Genomic DNA, 17335 nt, shown 5'->3' with positions numbered 1-17335 from the left:
ATACATTCCTCATCTTTTTCTGCCAGTACTCTCCATTTCACTGGCATTTCTAGGCTCACTTGCCTAGGCTGGAAATGGAGACCTTAAGAAGTTCTGGCAAGTAAGCTTTAACACTACCCTCCTACTGTTGAGTTTATAAACTCAACCAATTCCAAATTAAAACTAAGTGACTAAATGTTTTTGCCCCAACTACTAAGTGTACAGTTAACAATGGAAAACCCCCTAGGCTTTCCCTGGGCAGACACATCAGCCCCAACTTATTTAAACTTCTGACAATCAGTTCCAAAATACTACAAAATGGAAAATGGTTTGACTTTTCAATAAGCTTTTTCCTTCTTACTGACCATAAATATTGTGTCCAAGTAGCAGATACAACTTAAAAGTTCTATCTACCTTTGCAACTCATGCAAAATTGCAAGTGGGCATGGAACAAAAGCATTTCACAAGAAAAGGATTTTAGCTTCTTGGCACTCCAATACACACACTGAATATTAGAGCTAAGCTTAGGGACATTCTGAATATTCATAAAATGGGAATGTCTGATGAATTCCAGATCATTAATCTGGATCAGTCCAGATTAATGAACACCACAAAGAGAACTTTTTCAAAACACAGCTTAGAAAAAAAAAAAAATTCTTACAGTAACCGTTGTGTTTCATATTTACTTCTGATCATATACAAAAGGATCAAACAGTCCAAGAACTACAGGAACTTCAGAAATTAAAATATTTTGTTAGTGGAATCAAGGCCACTGCTTCAATTTACAGATTACTGCAAACATGCAAAAGAAGAAAGAACCATTAACAAATCTATTAGCTATAAGAAAATTAATTTCATCTACTGGTTGTATGTATATCTCCCCTCTCCCACCACCACCTCTGCTCCAAGATACAAATGGTTCTGGATCCTGAAGTTATTTTGTCAAAAAAAAAAAACAACCCTGCTTTGAAAAAAAAAAAAAAAAACAACCTGCTAATCCAAAAAGCTTTAACTGATTTCATTGACCTGAGAGCAGGCCTGGGTCTTGTACTGTAAGCTACTGCTTCCCTTTGCTCAGGTGGCAACAGAGCATCTCCACTGGGAGTTTGGATCCTGACCTTCATCTCATGCTCCCTTCATGTGAGGAAAGCCTGGCACAGATTAAGCAGAACCTTGCCACAGCCCATGGCAAGAGGGAAAGGTGTCTCTGATCCCCTGCATGTCTGCACCTCTGGCAGATACTGCAGTTTCTCCAGAATGACAGGGAGCCAGCAGTTTTGTCTACAAGTCCAAGATGGGGGAAACCAGTAAGAGTTAAAGGAAAATTAGCTTTTCTGCAGTATGGATGTAGAAATTTAGATTGTAATAAAGGAAATAAAAAGGAAACTGGCAATTCTCAGTGTTATATCAGCATTTTTTGGAGCTTGTTCTACCTGCTGTAGATACACAACTGGACTGTAGTTTCCCAATTTATAGATTTACTGACTTACTACAGTGTGAAGCCTCCCAACATTGAGCAATTGCAATCAATAATTATTACTGCCTTTTTAGAATTATGATAAAATCATGCCTAGGAATATTAAAACACCAAAGATTCCCCCACTGAAAAGCAGTATCTAGATTCGTGAAATATTATTCCTCTGCAGGCCTGGAGCAGACTTCACTTTCTTCCATTACTTTTGAGTTGAGTGCTTCCCTCTTCTTTCCATAATATTAAAAACCAAAAGGAAAAGAAACCCAACAACAAAAAAACTGAGAGTATTTGCCAATTTATTTCTAAAAGCAAACCTAAGACTATGCAACTTTACCTGTCAGGGTTAAGACTCTTTAGCATAAATGAAGTGAGAAGGAAGTTGACTAGGAAAAGTCATTAAAATAAGTTTCCAATGAAAGGTTGCACTGTTGTTTCACTAAATTACTAGATGAATATCCAAGATCTCTGCAGATATTCTGATCCATTGGCTCCTGCTGGATGCCCCCCAAAATCTTGAAAGAGATGATAAAGCAACAGAAACCCCTATTTGTCATGAGAAGGATCTTTCTGCCTTTTCCAAGATATTTCATTCAAGCCTAGGCTCAGATGGAAAAGCACCTTACCCCGGAACTGAATAATCCTGATGTGCGCAGTGCCAAACTTGCCTGCATTACAGCTCAGCTGCAGCAGGGTAGCTCTGTCATGGAGAAGGACAGTGAAAGCCCCTGTGTATTCCTCACCAGCCATAAGCAGACAGGCTAACAGCTAATGCACATCAGCTGTGCTCAGAGCAGCTTTTACAACATCTTCCCTGGCTCAGCCTTCCTTGAGATGAATGATCAACTACCCACATAGAATGACTACTGTTTTTTCTTTAAGTTCATACTTCTGAAACAAAATGTTTTTGTAATGCTGGACTTCCTGACTGCGATGCAACAGTTCTGCATCTAAGTATGCTTTATAGCACAAAAATTAGAGAAGCACCAAAAAATTGGACACAGCTTTGAAAACACTTTCCCTACGCATAGGGCTTCATTTGTATTAGGAGATCTAGTGTTACACCGTAGATTCATCTGTTTCAACCATGTGTTACAATTTAGGAAACTTGTACCACAACTGCTTTTCTTGGTCAGCTGGCAGTGGCAGATAGCACAACGGAAATACCCATAGACGTTTCATAGCATGAAATTCCCATGACTGCACACATTTCTCTTCACAGTTGGCGCTTCAGCAGTTCAGGGCTTCAGCCACCCTGCACTGCTCTTGTCAAGAGACAGGGATTCACAGGTTTAAATTGCTTGGTGCCAGTGTCAGAAATACAACTGCTGTATCACAGCAGCAAGATGGCAACATCTCATGCTGGTGGCAGCAGTTCCCATATTGACAGAAAGAGGATCAAATTCTGGATTTCTCTTTTGGGAAGTATATGAGGCAGATAAGTGCGGGTTTCTCTGAAACATGCATCCACTGGAAGAGCAGAAACCATAATTTGGGAAGCCTGGCAGAATGCCAAAAAAAAGTTTGTTTTTTGTTTGTTTGGTTTTTTTTTTTTTTTTTTTTTTTTTTTTTTTTTAATAAAGAGAAGTTAATCATTAATATTGGCTCTAAACAAGTCAAAGTCCTCACATTTTAAATGCCCGTGCCAGTGAGAAGACTTGAACTTTTCTTCTAGGACAGCAGCCTAAGCTTTTAGCTGGGATGAACAACAAAGGGCTTTTGATCACCTCAAGTAACTCCAGTAACACATCTGGTATGAATAAATTTCAGAACAGCTTGCTACAAAAACTGCTTCAGTTAGTACAAATATTCTTCAGTAGGTCTAGTAAGCCTTTGAAATCCACTGCTTGTGAAATACTGATAAACAGTATGTTGCTCACACCTGGAAGCACAGAAGAGGAAAATGCATTTATTTCTTATCAGACTTCATTTTATTAGTTATCTTCTAAAAGCTTTTTGGATGTGAGCTTGGTTTTTGGTTTTTAGTACATTTTTTGTGAGGTTTCTTTCATTAGTTTTTTTTTTTTTTCAGAATTACTTTTCCCCACATATATTGTTTTTAGAAATAAAATATTCATTCTAAAGGGAAGTTCTAAGAGAACAAAACAGAAATAGCATAGCTGGGATACAGGTTGGGATCTCAGGACTGGAGAAATTAAGAAAGCAGAAAGAAAATAATAAAGACAAAAACCTAGCTGCAAATACATCACTTAAGAAATTAGCGGTATATTTTGATTGCTTCCTAAAGAATGGTTTAAAATGAAGCATTTAATCTAAAGAGTGGCAATATTCTTCCACACAAAAAACAATTAACTTAAAACTATTTTTACATTTTCTTTCCTGTACTAGTATTTCACAGCAACTGGCCCCGTGATTACTGTCTGTAAAAGACTACTGGTTTTTAGGTATTTTACTGCTTAGAATAAGTGCAAGCCATCTGACTTGTTATCAGCTGAAGCAGAAGCCTTAAACCCCTTGCTGTCTTCACTGTGCCAGTGAATCTCTGGAGAAGACACAGGGTAGGCATGGATCTAAATGACAGCTTAGCCATTGTTTAGTGTCACCATTCACAAACAGACTACTTAAGCTGCCATGTTTTAATCAATGTATCTTTGAAAAAACTCTCCATAGATCAAAACACATGCTAAATCCCTCTGTGGATATTATAGGGAATTCTGCAAGAAATTTAAAAAAGGGCTGGTGTCCAAAATGCTGAGAAAAACAGTGAGAATACAGGAATACAGACAGGAGCCCTTCATGTCTTTCCCACCTCAGAGGACTGAGGACACCCCTTTTCTTCCAACAGTGCCTAACATTTAGTAGATTTAATAATTTCCCTACCCTTTAGCCTGAAATCTAAGCTTGTTCAAAGGCTAAGTGCTCCAAGTCCGAAGAGATTTTCACTGCATCATCTGCAGCATTGAATCACAGAATCATAGAATGGTTTGGGTCAGACTAAACTTAAAGATCATCTTGTTTCAACAACCCTGCCATGGGCAGGGACACCTTCCACTAGACCAGGCTGCTCAAAGCCCCATCCATCCTGGCCTTGAAAATATAAAAAACATTTACACTACAAATAAAGAAAACATCTGGGGCTATGATTTGACAAAAAATGCCTTTTCATTTTAGTCCCTCTGTCAAACTCTATGAGACTGCAAGGCAAAGTGTGCATATGGATAGCCTATGCAGAAATATCAAGTGGCTCCTCAAGTGCTATGACTCTCAGCCTGGAGAAGCAGCTACTCTCTGTCCTGCCTGTGGTAAAGAAATGTCTACATGTTCCTCTCACAGGCTTTCTTAAGAGACAAGAAACAAACAAAAAATTGGCAATAGAAGAATAAGAGGACACAAGGGACACTGTCTCCTACAGAAACAGTACCTTAGGAATTCAAGAGATTATCCATTATACTAGCAACTGCCTTTAAAGTGATAAAGATTTATTGTGAAGAAGATACCAATATTTATCTTTTTAACTAATATAGAGTAACTGGAGAAAATGTATATTGCTTGTATTGTGCTAGGCATCACTTCTTGTGTATGTGCTCAACATCTGCCTAGAAAACTAGCTTGAAGAAACTGGAACATTTTATATGATGATTTTGTTAAACTATAAGCAAAAAATTAAATTCACTTGTTTAATTAAAACGTCCCTTTAGTATTACATTTCTTTTCAATACGATTTTTTTGCTTTTAGCAACATCAGAGTTAAAGCAAACTCATCCAAAAAGTAAAACTAAGTTCAGCAAAGAACTCCACTTCTGGATGAAGAGAGGTCACAATATTCAGGTATCATTAGTCCAAGTTACCTCACCAGCTCTAACTTCTGGATCCTCACATTACTCTTTAAATTCACATTAAAAATGTCTCTTGACTCGCTAGCTCACTTTCCTCTGGGCAATTTTTCAACTCTAAAATAAGTTCACTAGCCCGCAGCTAATAATTTGAAGTCAACAGTACTGACTGTAAGCATATTAGAAGTAAATTAAACACAGACAAAATCTAAGAAACAAGGACTTGTGTAATTTCTTCCCACTAGTAAAACATGCTTGCAGACAGATGCAAAACTGCATGTGCCCACAATATTTCAGGCAGGTGTTTAATACTGGATTAAAAGGTCTATCTTATACTGGAATTGACAACAAAATATGAAGAGTTTACAAAATGTACAAAACACGAAGTCTGAAACATTTATGGGGTAAGGGACTGGAAGGCAATACTCAATTCCCAGCAACATGCATGTGGTTTAAACCACTGGCACTTCTAGAATTAGAATGGAAGTAAGAAAGAAGTGTCTAGGCAAATTTTAAAGAGACTTGGAAATGTTTCCTGTAGTAATAAAGACAACAGCTTACTAGCCACTTCAGCAACTTGGGCTCTCCTCAGTGAGGACAGATTAACTCCTCAGATCTACCACACAAGACTTCACTGTCTTGCTGAAAATAATTTTTTGGTCATGAAAGACCACCTGAACTCAGTTCAGGCTAGTCCCACTCATTACATATTTTACTTTTGATTCACAGAACATGAGCTTCTTTACAGCTGTCTACCTGTCAGCAAACATCGTCACATCCCAAAGCCCAGAGAAATGCGCTCCTGGCCTGCATTACAGACAGAATGCACACCAAGAACTTTCATTCAAGTGAATTCCTACACAGGAAACTTCTTGTTCAAATCAAGCATCTGGGACTAAAAGTCATTAATGCAGAACAAGGTCTAAAATGGTTATATGACTAAGATCTCTTAAAAGTGTTAGAGTAAAACAGATATTAAAATCATAAGGCGTTAAAACAACTTACAGCTTCTTTCCATGCAGTTATAAGCCAGGTGGGTAGATAACTGTACCACAGAGCATGAAAAAAGTAAAGAAAAACTATGAGGTTTTCCAGATTTATAGCAGTGCTTAAAAATATTAAAGTCTGAGAATTATCTATAAGCAGTTCAGCAGTTTAAAAAAGCAGCATATTTTCAGAATAACTACCATGCGCTACTAAAAGAAGTGCTTGGTTACATTTTAGTGTGTTCATACTGACATATTTATGGAGTATTGTCAGACCCAAGAATAGGATCTCCATGCACCCAAGCAATACTAAAGCAAGGGAAATTCAGTTGCAGAAATACATTCAAGACACCCATGTGATTTAGAGATATTTCCAAACACTGACTCAGATACTCCCCTGAATCACATCTGAGATTTCAGTTGGGTAAAGCTGAAAAGCTTTTTTCTTGTTTAAAACATTACTTATAAACTAGTTTTCAGTTAAAAATGTACTGCAACTTCTACCATGAGTGAGGAGCTCCAGTGATATCAGACCTTTTTCAGAATCAATTTACCGCACTGTTCCAAGTGCCCAGCCTTCCCTATGTTTTCCTTTCTGAATACCAACCTTTTCCAGATCTTCGGATAAACTGGGGACTCAACAATTCCGCATTTGAGAACATTAATTCCAGTTTTACCACGACTACAGCAAGTAATAAATGCAGCAAGTACAGCATGGGTTTGTATTTATGGATGTCAGGCAGGATGCATTTATCTCAAGTGTGATTAAAATCTCTGCTTAGATTAATCATTGCTGTATCCCTGAAATCAAACTGCAAAACTTGCAACTGTTTGCTGAACCAATATTTAATGGCATGTTTCAGAAGCCTGCTGTGCCAAGTCCCCTGATGTTTGCCTGAAATTTTAGGGCCATAACTGTTGCTCCCTCACAGTTCTGTCCCCAAAGAACAAAGCCAGTTAGATGTGAAGGCTTCAGAAAAAAACAGCAGCATTCATCAGAAAAATTGCCACATTGTGACCTACTCATTAAGACAGCTTGTAGTCACACAATAGTGCTGCCTCTAAGAGAGCAGAGATTAGAAAAAAATTGTAATTACCTAATAATTGGAGAGGCACAAAGTTTTGCTAAGGTTATCTAGCAAACTTCAAGCCCTTTCAGACTCAGCACACTATTACACATTGTGGATTGCAATGTACCACATGCACAGGCCTCTCTAGAAGCAAATGAATAACTGGCAAAGCAAACCAAGTGAATGTTAAAATGATGCTACTTCAAATAAACTTCATCTGTAAAATACAGAATGGAATAGCTGTACTACTCTGAAGTCCCAAATACTGGTAAATATTAATAGGAAAACACGTGCTGAATAGCATGCTCACGGCAAGCAGTTGGGAAGGAATCTGAAACGCAGCAGGATTAGCTCTCCACATGGAATTCTGCTAAGTTCTCTATTACTTGAGTAACCAACATTAATCAATATGCTAATGTTTTGTTATCTCTTAGTTCTTATTAGAAACACTACTTTGTAAAAGCCTATCTTTATTTTTATTTTATGAACACAAGTGAGGAAACTGTTACACCAACAAAAATGCCATTTTATCAGGTAAAGCTTCTTTACTCGAGAAATGGGCAAGGTTCACATTTTTTGGATTCTAAAGTATCCAAGCCTACAGCTACTTTAGGCTTTTCTATTGGTAGTGCAGAAAAGTACAAGACCCTGTAAGGTTACAAACTTTATTTCATGATAAATGGCAGCTCAAATAAGCAAAGCTGAGTGATTAGACCTGGCCAGAGAACACTCAGAATTTGAACTGGACATTAATGACCTGCAATATAATGCAATGTGCACACTAGCAGTGTAGGCATATCCCACTTGAAGACAAAGAGTTAAAAAAAGAAGAAAAAGAATGCCTGGACAGATGCATTTAATAAAAAAAAAAAAAAACAAAAAAAAAAAACAAAAAAACCACCAAGAGATGCAATTAATTACAGAACTGGATTAAGTCATGCAACATTAAAAATTTGACAGAACACCTCACAAATTTTTCTTGTACCAGCAATATTTACAGTGACAGAAAGCATCAAAGAAGTCTGAAAAGAAAGTTAGAATTTCTGCTTCCTTATGAATTACTAGAAAATTTGGCAGCTTGACAGAATGTGACAGAGCTGTTGATAAAAAAATTGTAATTCAACAACCTTCATACAAACATCCAAGACTGTGGTCTAGTTATTTGCAGCAAGGAAGATGTTTAATTTTGTACTCCACAAGCAATCATTTTCAGAAGAAAAATATAGGGTTATTAAGGAAGGAAATTACAGTACTGCTGAAAGAAGTGTGCTGTCACTAGGTAAGCACTAATTATGTTATATTATCATATGTAATTGCAATATTCAGTTACTGAATTAAACCTTGACCCCCTCAAAAAAGAGGAGGAAATAAAACATTTAAGCTTCACTCTCAAATCTGATGAAGCTATAAGGTGAAGTGAAGCACCTCATCAGTCATCGCCTTACTGCTGCAGAAAGATGCATTGTATAGGCTCTTCAGGCAATACTTGAATTTAAATAAGAACCAGAAAAAACAATAAATGTAATAGCCTTCTATCGATTGTCTTTCGTCTGGAAACCACTTACATAATCGCCATAGAGGAAAAAAAAAAAACCCAAGCTCATCACACAGAAGGGACATACAGTTTAAAGCTACTCTAAGAGAATTTTTATAGCTGTTCTTGCAAATTAGCCCTTTTGTTCTATCAACAGGAAAGCAAACACTTTGCTTGAATTGAGATGACAACTAATTTTTGCTCTGAACATTGAGAACTGCAGTCTCAGAAGGCTGGGAAAAGAAAAGCAAGTCCAAAACCTACTGTGTTTAAACAGAGATACCATATGAATACACAAAATAAAAGCACAACAGTTCCCTTGCCAAGGAGGAGCAGATGGCAACTCAGAGCAGAAGTCAGTAACTCAATAGCAAGTCATAAGAAATAAGACCCATCAACCAGTTCTTCACCAGTCCCTACTTTTTTACAGGAGTGGACTGAACGATTTCACCTGAGCAAGTCCCACTTGCAGAAACCCCAGGCCAGACATGGCTGCCTCTCCCCAGAAGCAGCTGTTTTGCTTGGATTCCCCAGAGACCTTCCACAAGCTGCACTGCCCCTCTTCTCACCACCTCCTCCTCCTTCCAGCCACCTATTTTGCACATTGGAAACCCCTCCTATACAGTGGCTTCCTTTAAAGGGCAGGGCCTGGGGGAAGAGCTGCTCTAAAATACAGGAGGAAATAGAGCTTTTACCCACAAAAAACATGTTCACACACAGAGTCGCTGGTTTGACTTCACCCAGCACACTTCATGAGCACACATCCTGTTACCAGCAGTGCCCAGGATGGCTCATGTGCCCTTCATACCATACCATGTCCCAAATGTCTCCTCACAACTACACACCAGCTGGGCCAGGCTGCATAACAGCAGCTCTCTACAGGAAGAGCTGTTCCTTGTGCCCTTCTCCCCTTACTGTGGGTCTCACAGAGGACTATCTGCCAAAGTTAAATGATTCTGGTCTTAAATATCTTCTTTTTTTATATTGTTGACAGAGGTTTCTTATTCATACAAAGCTCAAAGATAAATAATGTTTCGGAAAGAAAGTGATAATGCTCATAATTTACGTTAAATTTTCCAGTAAGCAATATGATTTTTTTTCCTCTTTCTTCAGAAGCACTTGAGTTTTGCTCATTGGACTACTACAAGATTGCTCTGTTGTTTGAACTTTCTGTTACTTGGGAAGCTCCTTTCCAGTCATAAACTGCTGAGAAAGCAGGAATACAACTAAAGAAAATAAAAGCACATGCTCTGATTTTCAGCCCTCCAAGAAGTGTAAAGTGAATTCTGAGAAATTGTAATTGTGAAACACACTTTGAAATAGAAGAGGTTTAGCTTTAAATGCTGAACACTGCAATAGATATTTACTTAAAATAATTCTAGATATCTAAATGCTCATTTGTCCTACTGCAGGGCTGGTTGAAACAAATCACTCCCACTATTTTACAGTCTCTTCACCATTACCTGCTTTTAAAATGTTTTGCAAGACTGTTTCCAACACCGTAAATGTTACAAATGCTTGTAAATTTAATACAGGAGGGAACCCACATATTTGAACCCCAAAATTCTCAAATTATTTTTGCCTTGGTGATCTCTGTCAACTCTGAAATTTGCGAGATGCCCTAATCAAATAAGGAGAGGTTTACTGAATATTCACACTCTTCTAGGACTTTTTTCAAGACCTGAAAATCTGAGGAGGAAGATAAGTCAGAGGAAAACCTTGAAAGAATGCAGTAAAATAAACCTTCTTACGAAGCTACAGTTAACTGTAAAGCCTTATTGCTGAAGTAATACCAATATACGGAGGAATATACTGGTATTACAAATATATTGGTATTTTTCAGAGTGAAAACCTGAAACTCTGAATCTATAAACCAGGTGTAGCTTATGACATCTGATACCAGACTTCCTTCTCTTTGGCTGCTGTAATCATGTTTTTTAAATGATGACCTCTGGTAATGTGTCTCTGATGACTCTGCCTAGGTGCTCAAAATAACTTTGAAAAACTGAGTCAGAGGACTCATTACTCAAGCACAGCATCACACAGAAACTTACCAGCTCTCCAGCACAGAAATGAGAAACCTTGAACTGGCAATTGCAGCAATGTAACATCATTGAACCTTTAAAGGACCATAAGTCTGGACAGAAAGACAAAAGAACAGAAAACCTGTGTCTTCATAAAATAACTGTATCAGTTCTTATGCTCATCCTAACACCTCATTCCTCCAATAGGTCAGGAATCTGTATCACCAAACATTTTGCCCTTCTCTAGTCATCTTGTTGCACCTTAAAAAACAAATCACCAAACTAAAATAATCAAAAAGCCCCAGGAAGTATCCCCACATCTAGTTAATACTAGCCTAAAAGACCCAAACAACATTTCACATCATTAGACTGTAAAATCAAAATCATTACTTCACCTAATAATTTGGTTCCATCACAACCTACATACACAGATCTTCTGTGATCTCATGTTTTGTATTATGTCTTGTTTTGCTGAATTTAAATAATGGAACATGTTGAATGGATTATGACATGATCTGCATAGAAGAGGATCATCCCAGCTCACAGATGTGTTAAGATTTTTTTAACTGAATCTTCCCTTAAGATGAGATTTACGAAAGGAGTCTACTTCCAAAGCTGGGACAATGCAGAATGTAAATTAACAGAACACAAAGTCTGGGTATTTTGGAGGGTTTAAGACAGAGGAGTGCTTCAATTCCCAGCTGCAAATCAGAACAAAGAATTGTTTCCAACAAACTCAAGTGGTAGTATAAAGGAAAATGTGGGATTTCTTTGGGAAGCCTTACACTCCTGAGAGTAATAGAGAATGAAAAAGAAAGATGAGAGGAAGGACACACACTTAAGGATAATAATCTTTAAGTCTAATGTGTTGTTACCTTTCCCTACCTGAAATTTTCGTATGTAAATCATGACCTTCCCTCACCACAACTACAAGAACCATGCTGAATTCAACTATACCTGGCCAGTGAGATTAAAAGAGAAAATCCAACATGATTAGATGGACCAGAAAGCCTTGAAGCATTTCCTTGTTTAGAAGTACTGTTAAGTTGTATCTTCTTTAAAGTACAGAATATTTAGTCTAAGCTTTCATCTTAAAGGACTTCCTCCCACAAAAAAAGGCCCAGTCCTGAAAACAGAACCAGATAAATGCGTCCTCAAAGTACACAAACCATTGAACAATCAAGAACATAATGGTGGGATATAAGTGACCCTAAAGCTATAAAGAAAAAAAGTTACAATGAAAAAAACCTTTTGGTATTGACAGCAAGAGGGACCAAACTTCACAAAGCTTATCAACAACTGCCTTATGAAAAACCTCTCTTGGGAAAGCAATGTCCAATATCAACAATGTTACACCAGTAAATCAGCTGCTAGTTTCAACTTCTAAATTAAAACTCTCACCACATGTTAGCAGCACAGGTTCCAGAAGAACTGGAAGAACTGTCTTGCCCATAGCCTATCCAGTTCTCTCACTTCCTTCTGAAATCAGGGCTTAACAAATGGCAAAACATCAGCCTTTTCTTGAAAAGGACTTGCCTGCATTTTAAAATAATAAATAAGTTTAAAAATAGACTAAGGTAGGGAGAATGTTGTTTAAAAGCCAGCATAGTGCTTCCTGACATTTCTAGCTCTCCCTATTCAATGAAGCTCAAAAACAAAAGAAAGGACATGAGTAAAGCTGGGACTTGGCAAACTCTAGTGGGGAAAGAATAGGAAAGGCCAAAGAAACCACGAAGGAACAAACAGAAGAATAACAATCTCATCTGTGGCTTTTGTAAGCACCTAAGACAGAAACATTTACCAAACTGCATCTTCCTTGTGATTAAGTTTTCAAAATTTTTTAGGCTCAGGCACTTTCTGACATCATTTGTTACACAGTTAAAAACAAGGAATTAGTAAGGTTAACTCTGTTTCAGAAGGAAACATACAAAATAAAAGTATCTAGCTTATATCACCTGTTCTTAATGTGAAATTGTTTTACCTCTAAAGTCAGGTTCAGTTAAATTGCTGTGAAACTCTAGAAGTCTCCTAAACAACCTTCTTTTTTTTCTTATTTTGATAGGGTTTAACATTTGTTTCAGTTTTTAGAGCACATAACCTTGAGCAACCTACAAAATCCACAGCCAAGCTACAGTAAGGACCTAGCCAACAGAAGAACTGCCTCTAGAAGCCTCAGATCTTCCATTTCCCATTTATATTTTCACCCTTCTCCATGAAAGTCTCCCGCTCCCAACCATACCACCCCACCCAACCTTCTGTATCAGCCCTGAGCAAACTTTCAACTACTGCAACTACCTAGAACTGAAGAAATGATGCCACTGTATCCATTCAGTGAATATTTTTGCTATTTCAGCAACTTATTGTATCTTAAAAACAGGCCTGACAAGTGTTGGAGTAGACTCCTGGGATGTACATACAGCATGGGATGAGGAGCAAGAAAGGACAAGGAGCAATGGCCACTGCTAATTTAGCTCTCATCAGACACAGCCTCCACAGCCTTCAGAGTGCTTAAGGCCGACAGCCACCCCACCTGTTCGGACAAAACACTCCCTACCAAGTTGCCAGCTAACAAATATGCTAGGAAAGCATCAGTAAAGGCTTCTTGGTATGAAAATAGTAGTCCTTTCTCCTAAAAGCTTTTATTGCTTCAATAAGAAATGTATTGATTTTGGATGATACAGAGAAGAGCCAGTACATTACACAATGGTTTACTACATCTTCATACATGAAAACTCTAGGAATTTAATTGCTGTGGTTCATCAAAGTGGGAGGAAGAAAACTGGCCAAGGATCACAAGCTAACTCTGGAAGAAACCCCTATTTGCGTCCTCCATCCTCACGAAATCTAACACCTTGATTCAAGCACTTGTAAATCTTGTAGAGAAAATGATAAATCTGAAAGCAGATGCTGAGCAAGTTCAGACTCAAAAGAAAGCAGCATCAACAGCAAGAGATATGGTTTAAAAACAACAAAAAAGACAGACTAGATTTTCCATCATTGAAAGCATTCAAATCAAGACTGAATTTGCTCCCAGATTTCCTTGGAAAGTATATCCTAGTTTAAACAGGAATCAATTCAGGAAGTGCTAACAGCCCATGCAGCACAGGCCGGGCCAGACTGTCAGTCACCCTTAGCAGCTATATAGGATTTGACACCATTGAAGTTCAAAAATTCATACTCCAGACAACTACATTTTAGTTTTGTTAACATTTCACATAAAATACAAATACACCTTGCATATTTCTTTCAAAAAAGGCAATTTGTGAAGGAGCACAAGCAGAAGGTGAGAAATTTGTTTACAATTTAAAAAACGAAATTTACTTTCCAAATGAAATGGTGACTGGTTAGTTGGCTGAGCTCCTAAAAACTGTTTTTTCAGCCAGTTACTCCCTTACACTGCTCAAAAAGACAATATATCCTTTACCATAGGTGATGTTCGCACATCGTGAACAAAGCTCAATCCAAAATAGGGCAGTTTGCAGAGAGGGACCCATCTCGTGGGTAGAGCTCACAGAAAAAAAAGTAAGCTTCTCTTCAGAACTGCTCAGAGTTACCAGCATAACAAAATAATAGCAATAAAATACCAACTCTTTCCTGACTACCACTTACCAATTTTAGCCTTCAAGTCAAAGTACATTACCATAACTTGCAATGTGTAGAATGAAAAAATTGCACCACCTGATTTTAAGCCAGTCTGGATTAGGAAGTCAGAAATTATACGCCCTTCCATCTGAGGCCATAATGTTTCCAAAAAATATTTAAAGAAAAACAAAGTGACAGTTTCCAAATGTATGAATAAAATGGATCGTATGTTCGGCACAGAACACAGGATCCCATGAGGACACCGCACGTCAAAGTGAGCTGAGAAACAGTACACTGGTTTAGTATAGTATCTGCCTAACATACTGTGTATTATGTAGTATATGCACACCAGAAGTAATTTTCTTGCCACCTACAATCATTAGATTGAGTAAAAAATATTCATACACACATCCCATGAATTACTGGAACCCACCAATGTAAAAACCAAGTTTATCAACAATATTCTAAAAGCTCAACAGAAACATAAATTTCACTATATTGACTATATTCACTGTATTTTTAAACTGCCTAAGTGATTTTGACACCTAAAATCAAGTTCTCGGTTCTTCGGAAAAAGTTTATCCAAACATGAACCACCATGAATTTACATAGTTACAGAGACAGCTACTTATACATTAAATCTGACACATTCAAGATGCGGAATTTCTTCAGCGCTGAGAAGAGCAACATAAATAGTGCACTGTATGAGAACCGCCTCAGTGAAAGGAAGTTTTTTCAACTGCTGGCCAAGCTAATGGAATCAGGTGACTCAAAGTAATACTTCAAATACCAAAAAAGTCTTCCTGAGATACTTAGACAAGTCACAGATGAGTTGCTGGTGCATGTTAACTCACACCTACACAAGCAGAGATGCTTTCATCAACCAGTATAGTAAACAAATATTGCTTATTTAGAAAGAGGACGCTTTCAGATAGGATGAGCTAATTTTGACAGTTGTATTAGCAGCAGATACTGTTGAAGAACTGAACAAAACAATTTAACTTCCTGTCTTTCTTTTTTTTGTTGCTGTTGGTTTTGGTTTGTTTTTTTTTTTTTTTTTTTTTTTTTTCGCGTGTAAAATCACAGCTTACTTATTAAGAGGTCGCGCAGTGCAGACTCTGGGCTCCCACCAGAGTCACGGCACAGCCGCCCCCGGATGCCACCGAGGGGGTCAGCATCAGCTGCCCTGACGCGCCGGGGCGGCGGGGGCTGAGCGGGCCGGGACAGCCGGGCTGGGACGGCCGGGCCCGCCGGTGGCCGAGGCCTGTCCCAGCGCCCCGCCGCTCCCGGGCTCGGTGGAAGCGGGGCAAGGGGCGCCCGGGCTGCAGGAGCAGTACCCTCGGCCTCTGGCGGCTCTTCGACCCTACGATCGCTCCGCCGAGGAGTGGGGACGGAGGGGCACAGACACAGCAGAAAAACAACTTTCCCCCGCCCCGGAGTCGCCGCTGCCCCGCGAGCCCCGTGCAGGAGCCGAGCAGCGGCGCCGAGGCCCGAGCGCGGCGCTCTCTCCGTCCGTCCCGCGGCCGGCGGCCGGGTCCGGGGAGGGACCGGCCCCCCCGACCCCCGGCACGCAGCCCGTCCGCCCGGGACCCCCGCCCGCCCAGCCGGGCCCGCTGGCGCAGAGAGCGCCCCGGCGCCGCCTCCCGACCCCCGGGCGCTGCTCACCTTGGTGGCCATGGCGCTGCCGGCGCGGGCTGCGCTGCCGCTCTGCCCTCTCTTCCTCTCTCCGTGCCGCGGCTGCTCGGTCGGTCGGTCGGTCGGTGTGCCCGGCCCGCCCGCCGCAGCCGCTGGGCCGCGCAGGCAGCTCCTCCTCAGCGTCCCCGGCCGCCGCCGCCTCCTGGGGGCCGCTGCGCGGCTCAGCAGCCAAGCGCCGGCGCTGGGCAGGCGGGGGCTGATGTGGCCGCGCCGCGATGCCCCCGCCTCGGCCGCCCTTTCCGCCGGCTCGGCTCGGCACCCGGGGGCACTGGCGGGGCTGTTTGCCCGCAGCCTTTCCGTCAGGGCCGGGGGAGGGAGGCACCCGCTGCGCTGCGGTGATCCCCGGGGAAGCCGCCCCGGCCGGTCCCGGGGGCGATAGGGGGGACGGGCGGGCGGGCCGACCTCGCCCACCCCCCATGCCCTCAAGGGCTTTGATTTGTAGTCAGTTTGGCCTCAAATTCTCGCTCGTGGGGGAGAGAGCCTTCAGGAAGGCGTTATGTGCCCCTCGGGTGCCTTTGAACGGAAATTTCAAAGCAACCATACAGCAAGGAAGGCAATTTTTCCCTCGGCCAGGCTCCATCCACGGCTGCCAGGCCGGTGTACGTCGTCCCTGACCTGTACACCGGGCCTTGGTGTACAGCAGTTAGCAGCAGCAGCAAAAAGCACCAAGGATCTAGCTGCTCAAGGTCGGTAGTGTTCCTGTTGGGCACTCCATGACTATCTCATAAAAAATACCTGCGACCTCACTTGACTTCCAGCCTGCAGGAGAGATGAGATGGGAGGCTAAAACAAAGGGAATTTGGAAATAAGGTGGCAGCGATCATGCAAGGTACTGCACCATCCAAAAAGTGCAGCTTCTTTAGCTGCACCACCATTTCTAGTGGTTGGCCTGCAATCAGGAGACTTCCTTTCTGTGGAAGGAAATACACAGTGTAATCACCAGGGATGCCAGGGAGGGCCCTAGGAGCCAGATGAGCTGTAGGGAAACTGCATAGAAGTCTACATCTATATTTCCTTGCCCATAGAATTACAAGCTTTTTTTCTGCTATTGGTATAGTTTCTCGGTGAGAGCTTTATTAAAAGAGAAAAATACATTCACATGTTGGGTTGGGTTTTTTACATTGGAAAACATTTTCCTAGTTGGACCTGTGAAATAGTTTCCATGGAAAGTGAGGATGAGGAAATAAGAGGAAGCTGGCT

General features: G+C 40.5%; 1 protein-coding gene across 4 annotated transcripts in view; it reads right to left on the bottom strand.

The window, feature by feature from the left end:
- Window positions 1-16441, bottom strand: part of SNX9 (sorting nexin 9) — a 58917-nt gene extending 42476 nt beyond the window's left edge. For 2 of the 4 annotated variants that reach the window (XM_068184683.1, XM_068184684.1), the window contains exon 1: window positions 9286-9339. In XM_068184683.1, coding sequence (XP_068040784.1) covers window positions 9286-9324 — 39 coding nt within the window. In that variant the 5' untranslated portion in view covers window positions 9325-9339. Of the gene's footprint in view, window positions 1-6734; window positions 6754-9285; window positions 9340-16105 lie in introns of those variants that run through there. The other 2 variants (XM_068184685.1, XM_068184686.1) reach the window with 2 other exon arrangements.
- Window positions 16442-17335: the final 894 nt, after the last annotated feature.

The sequence above is a fragment of the Anomalospiza imberbis genome, chromosome 3 (genome assembly GCF_031753505.1).
Source record: "Anomalospiza imberbis isolate Cuckoo-Finch-1a 21T00152 chromosome 3, ASM3175350v1, whole genome shotgun sequence".
Taxonomy (NCBI): domain Eukaryota; kingdom Metazoa; phylum Chordata; class Aves; order Passeriformes; family Viduidae; genus Anomalospiza; species Anomalospiza imberbis.
This window is presented reverse-complemented; position numbering and strand designations above follow the sequence as displayed.